The sequence below is a fragment of the Anomalospiza imberbis genome, chromosome 26, assembly GCF_031753505.1.
Source record: "Anomalospiza imberbis isolate Cuckoo-Finch-1a 21T00152 chromosome 26, ASM3175350v1, whole genome shotgun sequence".
Lineage (NCBI taxonomy): Eukaryota > Metazoa > Chordata > Aves > Passeriformes > Viduidae > Anomalospiza > Anomalospiza imberbis.
The window spans coordinates 6,588,294-6,613,004 of record NC_089706.1 but is presented as its reverse complement, the minus strand read 5'-3'; the positions used below and the strand labels follow the sequence as shown (position 1 = coordinate 6,613,004).

The window sequence follows — 24,711 nt, the reverse complement described above, 5'->3', positions numbered from 1 at the left end:
GCAGGGCTTTGACATTGTTTGTGTTTCTGTCAGAGTAGAAATCGTTACTGTGCATGTGGCCATTAAGGATTCTTAACTTCGATTTGGCAATGCTGCTGGTGCCTCGTACTGGAGGGAACAGTTGGTGGTGGAGGGGCTGTGCTGCAGAGCTCCAGAAATGTTCTTGGACTCAAAGTCTGGGCACTGGCAGTGACACAGCTCTCAACTGGTGGTGGACTGGTGAAGGGCTGGTGAAGATGAACACTGGTGAAGTGTTTGTGACAAAGTTGGGGGCTAAAAGTTCCCAAGTTTCTGAAATCACTGGGACAACTTGCATGTATTTAATGAGGACTTTGTTTTGCTCTGCTTTGCAAATGTAGTGTTACAATTTTTCCAGCTGTACAATGCAGCTTCCTACTTTAGAGCAGGGGCTGTTGCTATTAATCTGTCACTGGTTTATTTACATTCCACATGTAACAACCCATTCTGTCTGTCCTTGCAAGGACCAGCTGCTGAAAGGTCCCTGGGAGAGGAGGACATATGTGCAAAGAGAAAACTGTTTTGTCAGGCTGTGGGAGAGCTGGCTTTCTCTTTTTTGAAGATTATTTTAAACCTTATTGTGATTGCCTTTCTCTCTTAGGCACCTCCCTGGGCATACATTGCTTGTGCTTGTGGCCTTTTCATCTACCAATCCCTGGATGCTATAGATGGAAAACAAGCAAGAAGGACAAATAGCAGCACTCCTTTAGGAGAGCTTTTTGATCATGGCTGTGATTCATTGTCCACAGGTATTGTTGTCATTTTTAATTGAAGTAGGAGGATTAAATTACTCTGTTTCAGGGATCAAATCTGCAATACAATAAAAAGCTTCTTTACTGAAGAAAGGACAACTGATAGTGTTGAATGTATCACTTTCAACCAAGAAAGTCACCTTTCTTTCCATAGAACAGTGCTCTGGATCAGCTGAATGTCTTCTCTTGTATTACATTACAAACAAAACTAAGCATGTGACTAATTCAACCTGAGCCAGGACTTCTATATGATGCTTTAGCATAGTCTTGGTTCTAAAATATTTTCTGTAAGAAATTGTCATAATAATGTGCTGTATTATTTCATATTGACTTGATACAGAGTGATACCAAGACAGGTCTAAGCCTAAGCAGTGGGATTCTACAAGTCAGAGTTTAAGATTTGAATTGGCCAGGTCAATTCCTGGGTAGGTGAAGTTCATTGAGCCAGCCTGAAGTTTACCCCATTGCAAAAAAATTGAAAAATCATTGAATATCTTGAGTTGGAAGGGTCCCACAAGATTGAGTCCAACTCCTGATCATGTGTTTTGGGTTCCTTAAATTCTAAAGGTCTTAGGCTTTAAATTTTAGGAATTCTTTATCAGAGTTGTATATGGAAAGGGTGGAGGGGAAAGCTTAGATATGTTATGCATCCTGAATGTATCCAGACCTTTGATTTTCTTAATGCCATCAGAAAAATTCAGAAGACAGGGAAAAATGTCTGGCAAATGCAGAAGAAAAACCCAAAACTTGCTGCAGGCTGCAGCTGTAGAAATTGCTCAAGTCCCTTAATGACGTTAGGCATCACAGGGAATGAAAATGTAGGAGACTTAGAAACCCTTAATATTGGTGACTTCTGATTACTGATATGGATTGAAATCTGTGTTGTGCAGCTTCTATATTTTTAAGTGGAAGCGTTAATCTCTTATGTCTGTGAAATAACCATGCCAGGATAACCTTCCCACTGTCCCTCCTCTGGGCCCTGTTGTTAACTTTGCTTCTGGTGAGGATGCTTACACACATCCACCCTTTTCACTCTGTGACTGATTTTCTCCTGCAGTCTTTGTGGTTTTGGGAACTTGTATTGCTGTGCAGCTGGGCACCAACCCTGACTGGATGTTCTTTTGTTGTTTTGCTGGGACATTCATGTTTTACTGCGCGCACTGGCAGACGTACGTCTCGGGGACACTGCGCTTTGGCATGTAAGTACCTGGCTGAGAAAAAGGGAAAGGCACCCTCTTCTCCTGAATTGCACCTTGTGTGGCCATAGTGCAGCTCCTCAAAGCAGTAGCAAATTGTTTTTATCCATAGTGACACACTTAGAGCTTCTGGCAGGTGTTGGATCTGTAATTAATAGTGAATGTCCCTTAGCCTGTGTTAGGAGTGGTAAAAATATAATTTTGGCCTATTAGTTAATTAGAGCTTTTGTTGTGATGTAAAGCAAAATGAGTAATGAGAAGTACCTGCTGTTTTATCCCAAGACTGGAATGCTTTGGTCAGATGGTGGCAGTCTGGCTTTAGCATTCATTAAACTCTGTCTTGATACTTCTTGATTGTGATGTGCAGTTATTCGTTAATATTAACCATAACCCTTAAAATATACTGTATTAATTGCCATTGTGCCTCCGATTTAAAGCTCGGAATCCCTTTTGGTTAGAGCAGATCATGGTTCTGTTAATAAATGGAACCAAAATTGCAATGCCAAGGTGTGGAGCAGAAATCCTGTTTCCTGCTGGATGAGGCTGGGTGGGAGGTGCAACACAAGGGCTTCGTGAGCTGTGGGATTCTCTAACCTTAATGGGGAAATAAATGTATTCTACGTGGAGAATTTATTCTGTGTTTGCATTCACAGAGTAAACACATTTCAAATAAATGCACTGGAGAATTGGGGTTTTTTGGTTTTTTTGGTTTTTTTTTAATCTGGAAACTGAAATTTGCCCTTAGTTTATGGGATTTTGAAACAATTCTTAAACAACTACATCCAGATGTCTAATAGACTGTTATTTATGGTCTATAATTGCTATCTATAGGTACCCAGATACTGCTTAAACAGTACAACAGTGGGCCTCTTGTATATGACAGCTTTTATTGGCAGGACACTGTTTAAATAATGCAGATGCTCTTGAGAAACTTCTGTGTTTCTGCTCAAAAATTTAAGATGGTGGATCAGTTTTAAATGTCTATTAGAGGAAGAAAATCTAGACTCTGTTCCAACTGTGCCTATGCTAAAGCATATTGACTGAAACAATCCCATTCTGGTATTTAAATCTTTAAAATAAGACATGTAGCTCAAATAGTTTCCTGTTTTAGGAGTCTCGCTTTCATGCTGTACCAGAAGTCTGAATGCTTTTAGCTCCCTTTGAACTTTACAGGGCCCTGATAATCAAAGATTTCTGGATATCGATCAAAGAACACAAAAGCCTGACCTTGACATGTGCTTGACTTCACAGATGGAAGTATCAACCTCCCCAAACTGCTGCTGTGCTGCAGAGAAGTGTTTGGGTCAGTGCTGGTATTGACTGGGACATTCCTTTGTGAGGAGTCTGTATTTTGGAGGCATTTTTTAGTAAATTTGATTTTTTGCCTGGCCTTATAATAATATAAGAATGTGGTGACCATTGATATGTAGTTAATTCAGATAAGGCAGTAAGCACCTACATGTGTGTATCATTAATTTAGATAACACAGCACTGTGTAGTAAACATATTTGTTCCTTCTTTTGCCCTCTGTCACAAGGTTAATAGACTGTCATAAGCTGATGTTCATTTTAATGCATAAACCATGAGACTATTTATCCAGTTAAAAGATTCTCACTGTTTGACACTTTTTTTATGAAGCTTTCATTTCACTAATCTAAAACTGATAAAAAGGTATTTTATCAACCCTTTCAGATTCACTGCAGTGCACAGACTTATGCATCCTTAATCCTGAATAAGTGGGATCAGAGACAGCTGTTGAAAGGAGCCAAAAAGAGCGTTTTCCTGTCTGTATCCCATGTGTTGTGACTCTCAAAAATCCTCAGAGAGAGGGTGTAGTAGTGATGTTTTAGGGAATGTGATGGTGTTTTTGACTTGCCTTAATTCCGAAGCAGCAGGAAAGAGTAGACAGCTGGTTATCACTTACTCTATTTGTGATGTGTCCAAGAAACGGTATTTCAGTGCAGAGAGAACTTGATAATGAAATGGCTTGGAAAAGAGCAGAGGGTGCTAAAGGGAGAGATTGTATTTCTCTCCTTCCACACAGGCCTAAAATGTTGAGTTATAGAATCAGCCTGTCTTGCTGGAAAAGTCCATCTTTAAAAAAACAGGGAAATTAGTGTGCCACACAAAGTGTGTGCTTGTGGAACAGTGTGTGGTTTGTGTATGGGGAAGGGATTGCAGCTCCAGGAGCAGCTGAGAGAGCTGTGAGGGCTCAGCCTGGAGAAAAGGAGGCTCGGGGGACCCTTCTGGCTCTGCACAACTCCTGACAGGAGGGGACAGCCTGGACGGGGTCAGGCTCTGCTGCCAGGGAATAAAGGACAGACAAGAGGAAACGGCCTCAAACTGCAAATTCCTCCTGATGTCCAACCTGACCCTGCACCAGGGAAGGGTCAGATTGAACATCAGGAGGAATTTCTTCCTAGGAGGGGGTGGTCAGGCATTGGAAGGGGTTGCCCAGGGAGGCCTGGAGTCCTTATCCATTCCCAAGGAACAGCTGGATGCGGTGCTCGGGCTGATGACAAGGTGGGGATCAGTCAGGCTGGGCTTGTTGATCCTGGAGGGCTTTTCCAACCTCAGCAATTCCATGATTCTCTCTGGTGTCAACTGCACCAACCTTGACTAGTCCCTAAAGATGAGCAGAGCATGTCAGATTGCAGGGTAGGATCAGTTCCCCTGAGGGAGGAGGAAATGGGATCCATTCTGTGAGATTTCTACAGATTCTGCAGGTGGAAGAGGAAAACTTTGTTCAGTTGGGCCCAATTACTGAATGCATCAACTCTGTAGGTTTTCTTCTCCCTGACAGCTGTGGGGGTGTCCCTGTGCTACACCAGGATTTAGAATAATCAGTTGAGTCAATAAAGTTCTGTCATCTGTCTCCATCTTCAAATGATCACATAATTCCATTAGATCCTGGCAACCACTGTACTCTTCAAAAAGCAATTGGTGTTGATTGAACAGCTCAAATAGCTAGAGGTCAGTATTGCTTAAAAATTCCCCAGGAGGAAGCAGGAAGTGTCTCAAGGCAAGTGGGGCAGGCTCCAGGAAAGTCACTGTAACAATATCAGCAGTGCAAAGGCAGCAGGGAACAGCAGGGATGGAGTTAAATGTTTTACCTAAAACACCTGATCTGGGGATGATCTTATGGGAGAACAGGAATACTCAGCACATTTGAAAAAGAGAAAGGTGATTTTGGATGGCAGAGAGACACTTAGTAGTGAAGCAGCCCAAATAAGGACTTGGCTCTCCTGACCTGGTTTCCAGCACAGGAGCTGGTTTGTCTGGGTTGTGGATTTGCTGTGCTGCAGCACAGGATGAGCTGAGTCATGTATTAGGGCAGCTGTGCCACCACTGGGGCACCTCTGCTTTGGAAACAGAGATTTTTTTCCTGCATATCCCAAAAATCAAACTGGCAAGCTGCGATGGACTTCGATGTGTTCTTGTGGAAGCAGATGTGAGATACTTCAGGAACATGATGTGGAAAACAGATCAATAGGGAGCACGGTGCACAAATCCTGAAAGGATTTTCTTGATGTTTTCTGGAGCCCAGGTGTGATCACCTGGTTCTTCCCCAATCCAGGGTTATCCCACTTGGATTTAGTAGTGGTCCTGGTGCCTGCAGGAAGTGCAGGAGGAGAGAATCAAGTGTGTGCAGGCTCAGGATGTTCCAGCTGCTCAAGGTCAGAGCACAGCCTGACTGCAGGGGCTGTCCCACATGCAGGGGCCATCTATCCCTGTCAGAGCTGGATTCTGCAGCACAGCTCAGAATCACAAAACCATGGAATTGGTTTGAGTGAGAAGGGACATTAAACTCATCCTGTTCCACCCCCTGCCTTGGGCAGGGACACTTTCCACTATCCCAGGTTGCTCCAAGCCCCAGTGTCCAGCCTGGCCTTGGATACTTCCAGGGATCCAGGGGCAGCCACAGCTTCTCTGGGCAGCCTGGGCCAGGGCGTCACCACCCTCACAGGGAAGAATTTCTTTCACTATCCCATCTAACCCTGCCCTTTGGCAGTGGGAAGCCATTCTCCCTTGTCCCGCCTGGGTGTTCTCTTGAGAGACATGAGACACAAACTGCTCAGGTAAAGCCCTGGTGCATTTGTCCATGATGGAAGTGCTGCAGGTGCTGAATCATATTGAAAAAACCCAGTGGGCACTGAACACTCAAGGGTCCATCCAGAGACATGAGGGGGCTGCTGTACCATGGTCTCCAGCATTTCTCCTACAAGTTACTGCATTATCTGGTTTATTACAACCTTTTTTAATGAAAATACCATAAGTTGGTGATGGTAGGAATTATAGCTGTGTATATATGTGTGTAAATATAGACACAATGAGATGGAAATGCGTTTCCAAGGAGGCTTCACAAAGGAATATCATAAATATGAGAGGAAGAATCCGTTTTTACCACCTTTCATATAACTGAAAAGTTAAAAATGGTCACTTTGCTGTGTGAATAATAATCCCCAGAGAAAGCAAAATAATTCAGGCTGCTGAACAAAAAAACCTTTCTTGATGAGAGTTGGAGAATTTAGGAAAACATTCCTGTTCAGTGACTCTGGAGCAGCTGTACAGGCCCAAGAGCCTGTGGGATGATGGGTTGGTTCACCTGAGTCCTATCACCACTGCTGCCACTAAGGTCCAAAGGAGAGGTGAGGAAATGGGAGATTTCAGAAAGCTAAGCCAGCCTTCCTCCTCTTCAGCCTTAGCAGAGGAGGAGTTGATGTTCTATCTTGCGTAGACAACACACACCAAATACTGAAATACAGGGATAGAAACCTTCCAAGTCAGACTTTAGCACATTGAGTTCTTGCTCCTTGGGAACAGCCTCAGGATCTCCACTCTGAGATAAGGCAATCATTCCCATGATTGTAGAGCTTAAAACTTTCCAACGCTTCTTGGAGAACTTTTACATCCAGGTTATTTACAGAGGAGAGTCTGAGGCTAAGTAATGTCAGGAGGTGTTGGGTTTCTGTACTTGTAAGCAGGATGTGTTGAAGTGTCTTTGTGGTAGGTGTGAAATTTGGTGCTGGTAACCTGCACCCCCTGCTCTCTTAGTCACACTGGCAGTGTCACAGAAACCTGTGCAGCTGATGAGGGCTCACGGAAAAGGTGGGGGTGGTTTCCATATCCTCCTCCTCTTCCCTCCTACAAGTCCTTCAACAGCATTTTCAGCCACGATCCCATTGGTCATGTGTGGAGATGCTTCTCCTGATTGTTCTGGTAAATCCTTGGAGTTCTCACTGCTCTGTGAAATAATGAACTGCAACATAACAAGCATATGTCTACTGCCTGACCTGTGCAACTTCTGTGTACCTCTGTGAACAGCAGAAGGAAAAATTTACATACTGGAAGTATATAATAACAAGGAAGGGGGCTTATGGCCCATTTTTAATATTATTTTTCCCTTTAAAATGAATTTCCTGGTGCTGGAAATAATTCTAATTAATGTTCTCATTTTTTCTGTACAGTTTGCTTTATTCACACTATTGTATTTCATTGCACCCAAGTGAAACTGCTGGATTGGAATGAGTTAGGATAAAACTAATAACTTTATAACAAAGCACTTGCACTGCTGGCATGTGACTCTCAGCCTTTCTTTCTCTTGTGTTCTGATGTTGAACATTTCTTTTCTTGCTGCTGTGGTTCCCTTAAGAAAACAGTCCTTTGTCTCCTGCTCAGATTCCCAGTTCATTGCTCAGCCTTAGTAATCCCACTTGCACGCTCAGTAGATATGGACAGGACAGATGGAAGAATCATCATTTTCCAGACCAGAGTATTAACTGGTAGATGGATCCCTGTAAGTTTTCCAGCCCCATAACTTCTGTTTTCTGTTGAGGCAGAAGTGTTTTTCTTGTCTTCTGTGATTTGGGACTTTTTCATGGAGTTTTGTGTGTTGGGAGAGGAAGAGGAGGATGGTGCATAAACCTCCACCATAGTTTTACACAGCCTTAAAAAGCTGTATTAGATCAGCTTTGTTGCTAGTGATTTACTTGATTTCAGAGCCATCTCCAGAGTAAGTGTCTGTTTCCTGTTGTCGTTGGATCATTTTCTCAGGGTATCTCTCCATTTGAATTCAGTTTGGGTTCCCTGTTAGCACAAGGAAGGGACTGACTGCAGCTGTCTCTGAGCCCTGAGCCAGTGGTGGCTCTTCAATTGTCTAATGATTTGTTTAGTCAAACAGGGCCTTTTAAGAATTGCGCATGGAATACACTCAGTAAATTAGCACTGACAAGGGAATAGTCTGGATTCAGCACTAATCCCCTGTGTGTTAATTGGCTCCAGACTCAGGAGCCTGACAGGGTTCCCAGCAGAGCTGGCACAGGCATTGTCAGTGCCAGCATCTCCATGGAGTGAAGCACATGCCAAGGTCAATGCCCCTTCTTAATCTTCCCAGATGCTGTTTAAAAAAATGGATCCATGTCTGAATTACAAATACCACCTAAAATAAAATAGGAACAAATGAATAGAAACTGCAGCTGTTGTGAAGCACCAAAGTGGCTGTGGGGTTTGGACATGGGGATTTCTCTTCTTGTATTCCCTAAAATACCAACTATTACCTCTCCCAGCTATTTACTGTGTCATGTGCTGTGATAATTAAACTGAAAATGTTTATCAGGCTGAACTTCAGTGGCTCCTCTCCTCAGGCCTGGTGTCTGCATATCATCACTGCACCTGAGCCCTGCAGTGAGGCCACAATGACCTTTCTGTGCTGCCCATTTTAAATCCCTTGGCATGGTGGGTGTCTGTTCCAGCACACACTGATAAGCACAGCCATAAACAGGAGCTGTGTTCTGGCTGCTGCTGCTGAATTATTTTCTTTTTAAACTAGATGGTTTGATTTTTAAAATTTGATCCCATTTAAAAATCTTTTTGTTATGGTAAAATGCAGATATATGGCACTGTATTAGGAGAAAGGGTGGTTTCTGTGGCTCTGTTTACTCCAGCATATTTTTTCATCCCTTTCTTTCAGGGGTGAGAAATAAATAGATACAGAATGGAGTGTGATCACCCCCGAGCAGGGGTCCAGAGCTCACTTCTTGGAGCATTATTTGCCAAGGAGCTGCATGAGGAGGGAGGTGAAACGTCTTCCTTTCCCTCAGAGGTGTCAAACTGAAATACAATCTGCATTTCTGCTCCATTGAAACATGCAGGAACATCTTCAGCTAAAGAATTCATGTATTCAGTGTCATTTGCAGACACGAGCATGAGGTCAGGAGATGAGAGTCCTGGATTGTGCTTGGTTATGGATTTTATTCACCATAACTCAGAGCCAGGAATTTCATTTATTCCCTCATGCACACACCGAATGATTGTTTTTCCTCATGTGTTGGAGTGGTACAGTAAAACTGTAAATTGCAGAAGTTCTGAATGGAGATTTAAATGTGTAAAATACTATGTGGATTAGAATGGTTTTCTTAATTCATTAATACTCCTGGATTTTGTAGTTGTTAATCCCTACCCTGAATTGCCCTTTGAATCATCCCAACCCTGGATTTTGTCCCTTAGCCTGACTGAGGATGTCTAATGGTTCCCCTTCCGAGGAGTGCTCAGGGCAATGTTCTGAACTGTTTCTCTCCCTCACATGTAGATTTGATGTGACAGAGTCCATGCTCTGCACAGTAGCCATCCAGCTCCTCACGGGAACGCTGGGGCCCTCATTCTGGAACTACACGGTAAAGCCTTTGCTTGGCAGCGGCATGGGCTGAGCAGGACAGCACCTTTGTCATGCACTGCTCTGTGGAAAGCAGCTCCTACAGGGGATTTCACCAGTGTTTTCATGTTTAACACGAGCGGGAAAAATATTTAACGAGTAGGAAGAATTTGATTTAACTGGAAACAAATTTTTTTGAAAGCATCTCATTTTATTTGAAACCAAAGGGAAACCTGCCTGTTCAACAAAAGTTTAAATCAAACTTTTTATCACAGTTTTGGCTTCACCTAAAAGCCAGGCAGAGCTGTGGAAGCAGCTCTAAGTGTGGGTGTAGAGTAATGTTTGTTGGAACTACTTTTTAAAAAAGCTTCTTTTGTTGCTGCCATTTTGATACCTTTCCACCAAAAAAAGGAGAATTTCTTGGCTCTTTCAGGGAACTGTGTCTTGTGTAATAACTTAAAAAGTCTGGTTAAAAATGTCTGGTTTAAGCTGTTCAACTTGATCCCTGTGCTTGTAGCTTCATGAAGAAGTAACTTCCTTTCCAGCTTGTCTTTATTTTTAAAATGCTTTTCCTTATGTCTGTGCTGAATAAGTCCTTCTCCCCTCTCATTTGCTAGCCTTAAAAAGGACTTTCTCTTCCTTATTTCACCTCCTTTTTCTTTTTTTTTTTTTTTGCTGATACATTATATGTGGGTGAGGTCCCTCCCAATAAAATGTTGTCATTAAAAGTGAATTAATTGGATTCCTTGAAATATATAATAGATTATGATTATTGTTGATGAATTTTTAGCCTGGACTTTTCCTTGAAATATTTGAGGATATAAGAATAGCTTTTTGATCTCTTTCTTAGAACTACATCAGATGTTAAACCAAAGTGAGGTTATTTTTTTGGTGGTTGGTTTGCATAGCCTTTGTTAAACCTATATTGATGCTAATTATTTTCTAATAGTTTTTTTTTTTTGTTTTGTTTTGTTTTTTGTTGTTGTGGTTTTTTTTGTTGTTTTGTTTTTTTTTTCATGTAGTAGCTCAGCAAAATCTCTGTTTTCAGGAGGTTATTTAGGAAGATGAATTACCAGTTCTGCTTTAGATGCAGCACCATCAGCTCACTGGTAAATCCTGACGTCTCTCCAGCTGACCTTGGAACTGGGTGGCTCTAAAGGGAGTCAGGTGACATCAGTGACTTAATTTTTAAAATACTTTGTTCATAATCTATGAAAGGCTGGAAGTAGTGTCAGGAAATGGTAATTTAGGAAGCAGTAATGCAAAGGAAGGAAGAGCTTAAATCAAGATTTTAGCCTGTGATATCAACTAACCAAGGAGTCACTTAGGGTGGAAAAAATTGTAAAATCACATAGTTCTGAAATCACTCCCTGGTGTGATGGTTGTGGGTTGGAAATAACTCAGATTGGGTGATGAAAGGAAATGGTTTGAACGGGAGTAGGACAATTTACCATGGGGTGGAAGAGAGAGGAAGGGCAGGTGCAGAGGACCTGGAGCTGCCAAAGATGTCCATCTGCAGCCCTCCCTGCAAACGAGGCCTTTGCCACCACAGGAGATACTGGTGATACTGGTTTTACAGCCAGCTGGGGAGTAGGGTGTGGGGATGGGCCAGGCAGGGCATTTTCACAGAATCCCAGGATGGTTTGGTTTAGAGGGACCTTAAAGCTCATCCCATTCCACCTCCTGCCGTGGGAGGGGACACCTTCCACTAGCCCAGGTTGCTCCAAGCCCTGTCCAGCCTGGCCTTGGACACTTCCAGGGATCCAGGGGCAGCCACAGCTTCTCTGGGCAGCCTGGGCCAGGGCCCCACCACCCGCACAAGGAGGAACTTCTTCCCCCTTTTCCCGTCCCTCAGTCTCTTGTCACTGGCTCCTGAGACAGAACCCCAGGTGTTGCCTGTGACAGGTCTCCTCACACACTTATTTTAACCCAGTTTTAGGCACTGAGTTACAGGATAGACTTTTAAATCTTTTTAAATTCTTGCATGAGTGATTTCAGATGCCTTCTGGCATCTTTAGTTTTAGTCTTAACTCATAACTAAAGATGCTGCTGCTTCCAAGTGGTTTACTCAGACACACCAAGCATAATGACTTATTTGCACACTCAGATGTCAGGCAGAACAGATTTTTACGTCATTATTGCACATCTCAGATGGGTAAGCTACAAAAAATGTATATTCATACTCTGGCTGTTTCATGTGACAAACATTTGTACTGAGAAAATTTAATAATATAACCTTGTCTTGAAAATTATACAGGAGCTGGGACAGTATGAAGTGAGTAGCTTCAAATTCTTGCAGCACAGCTAAATCTTGTACTTGCTGGGCAGGAAAGTTTTATGTTCACCAAGGAGGGGAAAATGTCTTAAATTGTTGATGAAGTTTACTTATTCCCAGTGGGAAATTATTTAGAAGAACCTGAAGGCTTAAAAAGCTGGAAAATAAAAATATTTTGGGAATCAAAATAGGTTTATTCCATTATTCTGCACATTCACCCTTGAAGTGCCAGAGTTTCAGCCCTGCCTCCTTCTCCCTGTGGCTCTGTAGTGTCACCCAGCAGCTCTTGTACTGATGGAATGTGACTTTGGTTTGGAACATTTTGCCTTGGTGATTTTTCAAAGACCAGAATTGGGCTGTTTTAATACAGTTTAGCACAACAATATAGAGGAATTGCAAATAAAGGTCTTGAGGATGATTCAATCTGGAAACCGCTCAGCATTTTATAGAAAACAAAATGTTAAAATAATAATGTTCCTCACAATATTAGGCCACAGAAGTGATTAGAGGGATGGAAATCTCCTATGAGGAAAAGATGAGAGAGCTGGGGATGTTCAACCCATAAAAGGGAAGAATCCAGGGAGACCTTAGAGCCTCTTCTTGTGCCTGAAGAGCTGGAAAGGGACTTTGGACAAGGGATGGAGTGCCAGGACAAGGCACAATGGCTTCCCAGTGCCAGAGGGCAGGGATAGATGGGATAGTGGGAAGAAATTCCTCCCTGTGAGGGTGATGAGGCCCTAGCTCATGTTGCCCAGAGAGGTTTTGGCTGCTCCATCCCTAAAAGTGTCCAAGGCCATGTTGGACAGGGCTTGGAGCAACTTGGGCTAGTGGAAATTGCCCCTGCACATGGCAGGGGGTGGAATGGGGTGAGCTTTGAGATTCCTTCTAACTCAAACCATGCTGGGGTTCTCTGGATCTTCTCTTATGTGGGAAGGCTGTACAAATTTGAAGACTGGCAAATAATCTGCATCTCAAGTTGTCACAACAGGGTAAGGAGGATCAATGGAGGAAAACACTGCAGTGTGTGCAGGAGAATCCATGGATGGCAGTGTCACCACAGGAATTGCAGCTGCCCCTGGAAGCTCTGCAGGAACTTTCCTGTCTTGTGAATTTAGACAGATAGGGAGTGAGGGTTGAAATGTGCATTTAAAAAATCTCAACTTTTATGCTTCTCTGAATTCATTTGAATGAAATCCTTAGGTGTTCTGGTTTTCACCCTGTGGTCACCCCCAGTGCAGTGCTGATATTGCCTGAACCTGTCCCTGCCTTCTACAGTGCTGCTGGTTTTTTTTCTTCCCTAATGTCACTTTGCTGCAGAATCAGTACTTCTGAGCATTATTGTGAGTGTTCTCCCCAACCTTGCTACTGGATGTTCTGCCTGAGCATTTTAGTTTGTCAAATATTGAGTCTGGGCTTTTTGCTCTGTTGTCAGCATCAGCTCTTTGTTCTTGTTCTTTGCCTGGATGTTCCTGCTTATCTTAAACCTCAATACAGGGTCTTCTGTTTATTTTATAGAAGATGAAAAAGTCCCTGGTTTATTTGAAGAAGAGATTTTTAGAACTTGATTCTTTGTGTCCGCTGAACTTGTACAATAACTTTCCGTCCATCTGTTGTAGTGTGGGAATGTCTTGGGAAAAGGGTTTATTTCATTTTCTTCATTTCGTGGGGCTTAATGATCTTCCACACAATGTGCACAGTGTCAGTGTCTGGGCAGTGCTGACATGACTCAGTTATCAGGAAACATCAGGCAGCAAAGCTGTCAGGTTGGGGGGAAGTGTGGCTCCAGTGATGCCTGAAAATAACCCACATAATAAAAATATCCCAGTTCAGAGGCTTTAAGAATCTCTTGCAGAATTCATGCTGCTTGCTCTTACCATTTGTTTTTTTCTTAGGATTTCCACTGTAGTATTTAAATGAGTAAATAAATACAAACAGAAGTTGAAAATAGAATCTTTGAACTGGCTGATTCCTTTCTTACTTTGAAAAGGTTTTGCTTTCTTACAGCTCTGTGTGTGGTACCTGCTTATATGTAATTAAATGTGATTATAGTAATTAAATGAGGCAGTCTGCAGGAACAAAGGCCTTTCCCTTATTTTCTGCTTTTTTTCCCTTAGTTTTTTACTATAATTTGATACATGATCCATTGCTCCAAAATTGTGTTTTCTCTAATGTTTACTATGGGAGAGTCACTTGACTATGCAATGGAACTTGATGTAGAATAAAATACAGTACTAATGATGTCATATCTAAGCAGGAACATTATCACCCTGCTTTGCAAATAAATTCCCCATCCACTAAAGCAAGTTGGATGTATTTTCCCTCAAAAACAAAGGCATTGGTCAGCCTCCCTCTGTAGAAACCTCCCTCATGGGTCCCCCTGATGGGGAGACCCCTAAAAAGTTCTGTGCTAGGAATGAGAGACGGGCGGGACTCTTGGTTTTTCAGTCTTCAGGTTATTGTTTATTTTTCTTTTATCAGAAGTTCTGTACGCCTTGTACATCTTAAACTTACCTGACAAAGAGAAGGCACCAAAAGTCACAAGACACAGAGATTCAAGGTCTTTTAAAGCTATTTTGTCCAGTTAACTCTTAGAACGTATTTTATTTCTACCTTTCTACCGATAACTAATTATTTTTCTGTCTACGCAGCATCTGCATTGCGGTTCTTTTTAACTAATCACCCTGTGCTCCCAACGCAGAAAATGGAGTAGATGAAGAACAAGAAGGAGATCAGACAACACCCAAAATCTTCTCTCTTGTCTCCTATCTACCTCCATACTAAAAACCTAAAACTCTTAAGTTTTTCACCCTGTGATAAACTTCACACACTCATAGATTCCAATTCTTCCCAAAGTCTTGGAAGCTTTCTCCATGGAGGAAGGTTAAAAGCAGTGTTCTCCTGGGGATCAGGACTTCTCAGGACAGGCAGAGAAATATTCCCTGTGCCCTGGGTTCCAACATTCCTCCAAGTGGAGCAAGTGCTTTCCTGCAGCCTTGCTTTTGCCTTCCCATTTATTTGGTACTTCCCAGCTCTACCAGAGTTTAAAAGTGCTATGGTGACCTAGGCAATTTATAGATTTTTTTGATTGCTAGCTTATTTTACCTGGATACAATGCATACATTGAAGTTAATCATTTAGGAATGTCCTCTGGATCACCCGATGTGTTAATGCTTTTCAGGCAGTGCGGATATTGCTTTGCTCACGTCTCTCTTAACGAATCTGTTGTTGATTTGGTTTATAATGGCATTTTTTTCACTTCTTTTTCACTTTAGGGGCTGTTTAGGACTTTTATGAAGGCTGGTAGCAATCCACTTGTCTGTCATTCCTATTTATTCCTCCCCTCTCTGGAGCTATCAAGTCCCACTGGCTCAGTGTTGGGTTGTGTGGCTTCCAGGGGCTGAGCAGACCTTCCCTGCCCTTTCCTTGTGGCTCCCAGCATTTCTGAGGTCACGAAAAAAACACCAGGAGAGCTGATGGGCTGGGAATTAGGACAGGAATTTCTTCGTTTTTGGGTGGATTGTTTTAGCCAAGCCAATCTCCTGACCCTACTGAGGGTGAAGATGGTGCTGGCACGAGAGAGAGCGTAGGGCTGAGCAGGTGTTTTTGGGGGAAGAAAGTGGTCAGATTTTAAGGAACTTGGGATGACTGCTCCATGTAGCAGCATCATAGATGTATCTGGTTCATGCTGTGGTCACACAGTTACCTTGAATTCAGGTTAAACCCAGAGAGGATCAGTGTGCCCCTTTCACCACCTTGTGCTTCCAGATGTTGTTCTCTTCTGTGGTCCAGCTTAGAGGAGCTGCCTGTGGATTTCTGTATTCTTAGATTTCTGTCCAGAAGCCACTTGACATCCTTCAAAAAAAAAAAATAAAAATTCAGTGAATAATTCCAACATCAGGCATATGCTTTACTGATACCAAGCCTATAATTTTAAGTCATCTGTGGTTTTAATGAGCATGGGATGTTCCCAGGCCTTTTTCTTCCTTGGGATTAAGAATTTATGCTTTGTTTAGGTGATAGTTTGGTGTTTAGTTTCTCCTCAGTAGGTCTTAATGCTTTTGTCTTCTGTTTTAAGGAGCCATTTGGTATTAAAAATACAGAATATTGAGGTAGAGCTGAAGTTAAGACTTGTATTTGTTCTACAGCAGGATATTCTTACTGTAAGTCAGGGGTGAGTTTTTAACAAATATCCTTGGCTGCCTGATGCTGTTTCTGTTTGATTTAGAAGGGCAGAGCCCTGGGCAGGGGAGTGAAGGTTGTGCCATGGCTGTGTAAAGATAAAACTGTTTCCCTAATCTCAGTCCAGGCACTGCTCCCCATGTATTTGTTGGGCTCTCAGTCTCGTGCAAAGGTTTGTCTGGCAGAATAACTTGGGTTTCCATACATGACATTACATTATTGGGCATAAGATTTCTGCTGCCAAAAGAAACCTGGTTTCCTATCTGAGGAAAGCTGTAAATTGGAGTTACCTCCGTGACTTATTAGTCATTGTTTCTGTGAACTTTCTCAGTTTCTTTCTGTTCTTTAGGAGATTGACAGAAGTAGTGAAATGGGCTAAAACACATTCCTGCACTCCTGGAATGGAGCTGATCCAGCCCTTCCTTGGCTGGACACAGTGAGAACACATTTCCATGCTGACTCCAAGGGCTGGGAGGAAGCAATTTGCATTAAATCAGTTAGTTTGTGTATCTCTGCTGAGGATTTTTATTTTTTTACTGCAAAGTACCTCAGTGGCTCCATTTGTTTGTATCAGGACTGAAAACAGATATTTTAGAACATTCTTTCCTCAGTGGAAGTTAATTTTTTCCCCAGACAGTTGTGATTGCCTTGCAGGATTGTTATTGAGCAAATTGAATATAGGAGGGCTCTGAAGGTTATTTCCTGGATGTTCCGTCTCCAGGTTTGTGTAGTGGAAAGCAAATTGGCAAAGCAAAGAATCACAGAATGGGTTGGGGTGGAAAGGACCTTAAAACTCATCTCATTCCAACCCCTGCCATGGGGGATGTCTGCCATGGGATTTAGGTGCAGCCTCGGAATTATCCCTTGTGCGTATGGCTCTGCTGCTGACCAGACTGGAGATTCTCAAATGAGAGGATCCACTCCCAAACTGAAACGAAGTCTACGGAGAAGCACTGAGCTGATACTAAAATCAGTTCCATGGTCTTGCAGCTCATTTAAGGCAGACAGAGGAAAGCCCACCCCATGATGCTTCTTCCCTGTGCACGTGATATCAGCAGGGTTTTGTCTCAGCAAAGCCTGTGTGTGCAGGAAGGGATTTGAAGTCTTTTAGGTAGAACTATCTAATTGGAAACATAGATAAGCCAGAAATGTTTCAAACTGACTTGAAAGATTATTTTTGATGTAGCATTTCAGTGCAAAATACTATTATGTGCCTATAATAGATATGTTATATGTAACATATTTTTTATATATAACATAGATCTATATACATATATATATATGTATAGTGTGTGTATGTGTGTGTATACCTATTTGTAACATATGTAGTGTATATATACCCCATATATATATCCCACCAGCAAGCCCATCCTCTTCATTTCACTTGTGTTTTTATATACTCCTGTTTCTGATGTTCATTTGTACACCTGTTTTCCCCTCTTTCTACCTCCAAGACTTTTACATGCTCTTTAAAACAAAGCAGTAAATTCCCTGTTTTCTCCCATTCTTCCTGCAGCACATCCTGGCTTTGCTGGAACCAGAAGTGGTTTCTCTTCTTGCTGCCACTGCACCATTTCCATCAACCCTTTAAAGATTTGTGTTTCTTTTCAAAGCTTGATGCTATTCAGAGAATATTCATATTAAGATAGGGTAGGGAATATAATAGGGGTTAAAAATACATTTTTAGAATTTTATCATCTGTACTAAATTCTCTTTTTTTTGGTGGACAAGGTTAAAACTGAGTATTTATTTCTGCAGCTGCCACTGGGCAGTGAAGAGTTCCAATGTTTCTGGTTAATAAAATGGATTTCTGTTATTGCACTGTGAAGTAAAACAAAATTATAGCACAACATTGCTCTTAATTTGAACAATAAAACTAAATACATTTTTGCCTTCTAAATTACTTGAGTTTTTCTGCTTTTCCTCAGCCTTTATACTGTGCATGACAGAGTTGTGCTGCTGAGCTTGCGAATAACTGACTTGAAATTGCTTTGAATAATTTTGCTTTTTTTTTTGGCTTTTTATACCTAATCAGAATTGATGTGACTGAAGTACAAATCTTCATAATAATCATGCATTTACTGGCAGTGATTGGAGGACCACCTTTTTGGCAATCTCTGGTAATTTTGCTCGTGTTCTTATTTTATCCTTTGTAATAGTCCCGTGGTCACTGAAGGACTCCTGCACATCTTGAGACAGTTTCACTTCTGCAGGAAGGTTTCACTTTTCCTTATAAATGGAAACAGATTTTTGAATTCAGATCCCACAGAATTAACTGTGGGTTCTGGCTGTACCAGAGTCATTAAAACAAGGTTATTTTATACCCTGTGCATGCAGGTAAAAAGCTATCAAACATTGCATGAACTTAAACCTTTGGTGAAATCCTGGCCAAAACCTGAATGAATTTCATGCAACAAAAAGTGGAGGAATATTAAACTGAGATGAGGATTTGGGGGAACTCTTGGAGAGCAGCTGGGAGCCATCAGTAGATAATTTGGCCTGAATGTGGCTGATGACTCTTGATTTGTGTAAGGAGACAACCCCTACTTGTCAGGTATTTCCTTTTAAACTAAGATGATTCTGGTTAAATTAGCTGCTGGCACAGCCTGGCTGCAGCTCTTTTATTTATATCTGTGACTATGTATATATCTATATATAATACAGATATGTTGATATAGGCTCACCAGGCCATGTCAGCTGACAGTTTAATAATAATTATAATTATAATAATAGTAATACAATAGTAAGTATTAGTGAAGCCACATTGAGCTATCAAAATGGCATTGCCCACAGAAAACCATGTATATGCATACATAAATTAAAAATATATAAATTTACTGGAAATAAAATCCAAAGTATTGATGTCATGAAAGGTTTTCCTTGTTTTCCTTCCTGGTTATTGATCTTCTCTCTGTATTTGATAAATGCAATTCTTAAGGAGAAAGAAATCTTGATTTCAGTAACACCAAGAGATGGTCAAAAGTCCCTGAAAAGCTTCACCCCAAATGGATGAATTTCTCATGTGCTCTATGTAATGGAAGCAGTGAAGCCACAGTATGTGGAGAGGATCCCAAATGAGCTAATTGTGGCCATCCTGATTTGCTGCTTGCTTTCAGGCTTAAAACTCCAAAGCCCTTAATTAATTCAAAGTAAATACCATCTATAGGGAATGAAGGTGGGTAGGACTGAATAGAAAATAAAAATGAGGCTACATGTCAACTTATTGGTGCCAAGTTTTCCAGAAATATTAGTGTGGCCAACATCCCCATGCAACTATACTTTAATATTCTGTGTTACCAAGAGAATTTCTCGATTCCTGTTCTTGGTTTCCTTTAAGAAAAAAAAATTTAAAAGGGGGAAAAATGCTGCTACAGCAACCTCTGGCACAGTTCAGTAATGTTGGTATGAGCTTAGAAATGGATCTCTTGTTATTAAATAGCTTAAATAACTCTAAAACAGCCTTTTAAAGAACCCTTTTCAGCAAAATCTTGAAATCTATCAGAAGTTCTGAGTTGCAGCAGCATTTGCCTAAGGCAGCTCCCGAAAATATGAAACTATTTTGGTTGGTTTGACGGAGCATTTCTCCAGGGAACAACCTTAATCAGGTCTCCCATGACAATTCTGTTTAACTCAATGAGTGAGATTTTCTGTTCATTTAGAGATAAATGTTACTTACTGCTTGCAGAGCAAAATAAATCACACAACCCCTTCTCACCCAGCCCTCTCTAATCCTTTAATATTTGATGTGACTGCAAAATTGCTGGTTTGGTATTTTCTATTTGCTTCTATTTGGGGGAAATATGGAGTAGATGTGGTTGTGTACTCAAACATTCCACTTTTCAAGGGAAAAGCAAAACACTGAACAGGCAAAATGCAGAGTTGTGAATTTTGGCAATTGTTGCTTTCATTACCTTTCTTTTATTCCACAAACTGTGTGTGCCCATCCTGGCTCCCTCCTTTCTGGTAGTGTAAATTCTCTTCAAAGCCTCTTAAATGCTGCTCCCCATGCTCCTGGAGCTGATTAATTCCTTTGGGATGCTGAATGTGGCTCAGCTTGGATCATTTGGGGCATGTGAGTAAAGCATGGAAGCTTAGGGTAACTTGTTTAATAGATTGTATATTTGGAGTTGATTTTCCTGCTTGAAGCAAGAAAAGTGTTGCAATTGCTGGAGTTTTTTCCCATAGGGTCTGCAATATGAAAAAGCACCAACACTTTGGTAATATGAAGCTGGAATTCAGCCCCCTGGAAGTTGTTCCTTGGGCAGATGTTACTGCAGTATATCTGGACAGCTCCAAACTCCAGCTGGGATCCAGCCCTGTGAGAAGGACTCCAGGGTTCGAGTTGCCCAGCTGGCTGTGGTATTTGTGGGATTGGTGACAGGAATTCCTGGAGGAATCTGCTCCGTGTCTCTTTGCGTGGTCTCTTACATGCTCCCTCCCTTCTGCTTCCATAAGCTCTTAGCTGGGCTCTGCTCTGGCCTATTTCCTCATAATTTTATTTTTTAAATCTCAATTAATTCTGCACAAAACTGATGAAATGTACTCTGGAATCCTGGCAGTAATTTTCTGGCAAAATATTCCAGACTTGCTTTAATGCTGGCTCTGGCAACTGCTCCCAACTCCATCCGTTGCCTGCTGCCACTTGGTTATTGCCATGCCTGGCCTCTTCCCAAACAAAATCTGGAATCATGGAATGGTTTGGTTTGGAATGGACCTTAAAGCTCATGCAGTCCCACCCCCTGCCATGGGCAGAGACACCTTCCACTAGACCAGGTTGCTCCAAGCGCTGTCCAACCTGGAATGCTCCTTTCCCAGGGTTTACCTGGATTCTGCAGCTCTCTGAGCAATGCAGCCTTCCATCTGTGATTGGTCTCAGAGGGTTTAACAGAGAACTTGATTTGCCTGCAAAAGATGTGACTGGTGATGCTTCCCTGCATTGCTGACACGGTTTTGGGAAGTTCTGCCTGTATGTGACTTTGGATGAAGCCCCTGGAATCACCAGGAAGGGTAGAATAATTGCAGGGACTGTAGTGATACATGGAATACCAGACAGGGAAGCCTTGCAGCTGTCTTCCAGTGTCCTCTAAGTTAAAATTCAGGGGCTGCAGTGCCACTTTGTAGGAACATTTCCCTCTTTTCCTGTACTCAGAGGGAAAAAATAAAAGTAATCTGATATTTGCTTGATTTTGCTGCTTCCCACTTTTGGCTTTGTTGATCCCATTTTGTACACAGAGAAATTCAGCAGTTGCTGACTTTTTAATCCATTCCTGGCTTTCCTCTGCCAAATTTCTGTATGTGGCTGTTCTCAATAATTTTTTCTTCAGGCATGTTTTGCACTGATGCAGCTGCTGTGGAGGCCGAAAGGAGGGTGTTAAGAACCCAAAATTGGTCAAACTGGGTGTTACAACAGTGTGGCCTTATCTTCTCCTTCCCTGAGCATCCTTTTCCAGTGTTCTAGTGGTAGCTGGGAGTTCACAGGGTGTTTTTCCCAGCCAACTCCTTTTGTCTTGGGGAAATGTCAACCTTAATGTCTTTTGACTTCTGTAATGGAGTTTGTTACTGTTTACTTTTGCTTGTAAAAGTCAATCCACCGGGTTCTTTAAATACCAAAGTTCTGAGGCAGAGGCCAGCACAGGTACCTTCTTTTAGAAGAGCTTGAGGAGTCCTGAGCCTCCTGACATTAATGGATGATTACAAAGTGGTGCTCTAGTCTGGCAATTCAAGCCTTCTCTTTACTTGTCTTTACTCTTTCCCTACAATCTTGTAGGAAATGTCTTTTTTTTTTCTTTAGCAGGGTAACCTTAGCAAGGGAGAAATACATTTGAGTGTCATGAAACTGGGCAGGATTTGGGGAGTGGGCTGAACAAGGCATGAAGGGTTAAAGCTCCTCTGCCTCTTAATCATGCCCTGGAAAGATGAAGAGATTCTGTTGTTGAATGGAATAGAATAGAAAACTTAGGATCTTCAAGAATGATCTTCAAGCTCTAGTAGGGTTTGGACAATGCTGTCAGGCACAGGGTTGGATTGTTGGGCTGTGTAGGAACAGAGGTTGGACTGGATGCTCCTGATGGGTCCCTTCTAACTCATAATATTCCATGATTTACCTGCTGAAAGCTACTCTGAGAGTGAAATTAAAGAAAAATAGAAGCAACTTGACCTCCTTTGGCCTTCTGTTCTGGCCAGACTCATTGGGGAGCCAAGCATTTATTAGTTGAGTGCCATGACTTCAGTTCCTGAATAAAGAGCTTTTAGTAGTTGAATAGATACAGTTGGGAGGTTTTGGGTGGTTATCTCTAAACACTTGCTCCCATAATATATTTCCTGTGGTTTACTTTGGACTATTCTTCATTTCTAGTTTTTCCTGTTCTGCTTGAAACATAACTGTTAAAAAACAAAGGAAACTTTCGAAACTGCCTGTGCTCGTTCTCCCCTTCTTTAGCAACCTCATCCTTCCTCTCCTGGGTCACTGACTCTGATCTGACTTGTTGGATCTCTTTGCTTGCCTTGCCTTGTGCAAAAGATTGGGCCCAGTACTTGGCAGGGTTTATCTGACCCATCCCCAAGTGACTCTTGTTCTGCGCAGTTTGATCTTGACTGCAGCTTCAGGAAAGGTGATGATTCTCTCCCCTGGGATGATTTAGAGCAAGTTCTTGGTTTCTGTCCATTTCTCTGTTTTGGTGTCTCTTCTCTGGTAACTGAACATAAGTCTGGCTTTCTGGGAAGCTTCATGGAAGCTTTTGGAAAATACATTTTTCTCTGTAGAAATGTCAATCTCTGTATAGCAGAGAGAGAAGAGCAAATGTTGTGTTGAAAAGTGGAGTGTTTGAATGCACCTGAAATATTAACCCAAATTTGAGTTTGTGCATATTTTAACTTCTTGTCTCTCTTCCATTAAGATTCCAATACTGAATATTCAGGTGAAAATATTCCCAGCTCTTTGTACTGTGGCAGGAACCATATTCTCCTGTACAAACTACTTTGGTGTGATCTTCACGGGTGGAGTTGGCAAAAATGGATCCACTATAGCAGTGAGTACCTTGGGCTGCCAGTTCCTCCTCAGCACAGAGGCTCTTCAGCCAGTTTCTATTTAACATAATCCCTCCTCCATGGAAAATATTTTCCCTTCAGTTCCTTGCTAGCTTGGAAAAAACAAGTTAATATTGTGTGTGTAAGAATTGTAGATTTAGGAGTAAAAGTTTTAAAATTTTTGATTAAAAATACTCATTGTATTTTGATATTTGTTTTTGAATTAATGAGATAAACAAAGTTATACAAATACACCCCTCACTGCAGAGTTCATAGAAAAATCCTGTGCAAAAATCCATTCAGAAAAAAAAAAGTCAAGAAGATTGTGAGTTTGATCCTTCTGAAAGATCTATATTATTTATATTACCAACGTAAAAGAACAAGTGGAGGTGTCTGCACAAGCACCTTCTGTTGCAGTGTTCTTGCTGCCTAAAATCTGGTTTCTTTCCCCAGCACCAGAAAGTTTCCACCACATTCTCAGCTGCTGCATGCTTAAGTTTCACTACTTTTTGTACATTTTACCACCAGCATTCAGAAATATGTTTCTAATGTGATTTTATTTTTAACCCTTCATTGCACACCACATGGGGAGCTCTTTGAGGTTTCTTTGCAATGTGCACATTTTATTAACTTCATGCTTTAATCTCACGACAGGGAACAAGTGTCCTCTCACCTTTTCTTCATATTGGCTCAGTGATCGCCTTGGCTGCAATGATCTACAAGAAATCTGCTGTGCAGCTCTTTGAGAGGCACCCCTGCCTCTACATCCTGACTTTTGGCTTTGTATCTGCCAAGATCACAAATAAACTGGTGGTAAGTGCGCCAGAACCTTCCCGAGTCTTGTTGCAGGAGAACTTTTTGTAGATTATGGAGCTCTCTGGGTATTCCACTGAGTAACTTGCACTTGTTTGTGCACTGAAGAGATACTCATGCTTTGCTTTAAGTGCTTTGCTGGAGGTGCAGCAGAGTCTTTTTCTGTTTGAAAGGGCAGTGGAAATGTGGAGTTGATGCTGTGGTTGCACAGGCAGCACCAGACAGCGCAGAGCTGTTTGTCTCCCTTCCCCAGCTGTTAATTCATGTATTTGCACATGTGAAGAGTTGGGCTGGAACAGAGGTGGCTGGAATCCCCATAAGATGCAAAAGGGAGAAAAATTTGGCAGAAGGAGAGGAGGTGATGGAGCTGCTGAGGTTTGAAACAATTCCTGAGGGTTTTACTTGAATAATTGGAAGAAAATAGGGGTTAAAATAATTAACAGGTTTATACAAGGGCAGAGGTGTCAACGAATGAGGGTTAAACAGCTTCTGCTTCAAAGGCTATCCCAGTTCTGCTGGCCTCTGTTGGGCTACTGAGAGCTGAGTCAGTGCTGGACTCACAGTGGAAGAGTTTAAATTCATAGTAAATTCATAGTAGAAGAAGAGTTTAAGCTTGCAGAGGAAGAAGAGTTTCTTTCTTACCATGCCTGCTTTGGTCCTCAGTCGCATCCCAGCTGTGCTGTGCAGTGAGGATGGAGTGTGGGATGGGTTCTGTGCATGTAGGGACGTGAGAAGGGCACACTTGAACACCAAAAATGTTTATCAAATTGTAACCAGAGAGAGGTGGTGATCCTTACGGAA

At 41.9% G+C, this 24,711-nt stretch overlaps 2 protein-coding genes across 5 annotated transcripts in view; one reads left to right on the top strand and one right to left on the bottom strand.

Annotated features, from left to right (window-relative positions):
• DRAM2 (DNA damage regulated autophagy modulator 2) overlaps positions 1–24,711 on the bottom strand; it is a 146,839-nt gene that overhangs the window by 20,920 nt on the left and 101,208 nt on the right. The gene's annotated exons all lie outside the window — the stretch shown is intronic.
• Positions 1–24,711, top strand: part of CEPT1 (choline/ethanolamine phosphotransferase 1) — a 33,278-nt gene that overhangs the window by 5,544 nt on the left and 3,023 nt on the right. For 2 of the 3 annotated variants that reach the window (XM_068173186.1, XM_068173187.1), the window contains exons 3-7: positions 620–767; positions 1,828–1,969; positions 18,107–18,191; positions 22,968–23,099; positions 23,752–23,910. In XM_068173186.1, coding sequence (XP_068029287.1) covers positions 620–767; positions 1,828–1,969; positions 18,107–18,191; positions 22,968–23,099; positions 23,752–23,910 — 666 coding nt within the window. Of the gene's footprint in view, positions 1–619; positions 768–1,827; positions 1,970–9,554; positions 9,640–18,106; positions 18,192–22,967; positions 23,100–23,751; positions 23,911–24,711 lie in introns of all 3 variants that reach the window. The other variant, XM_068173188.1, reaches the window with a different exon arrangement.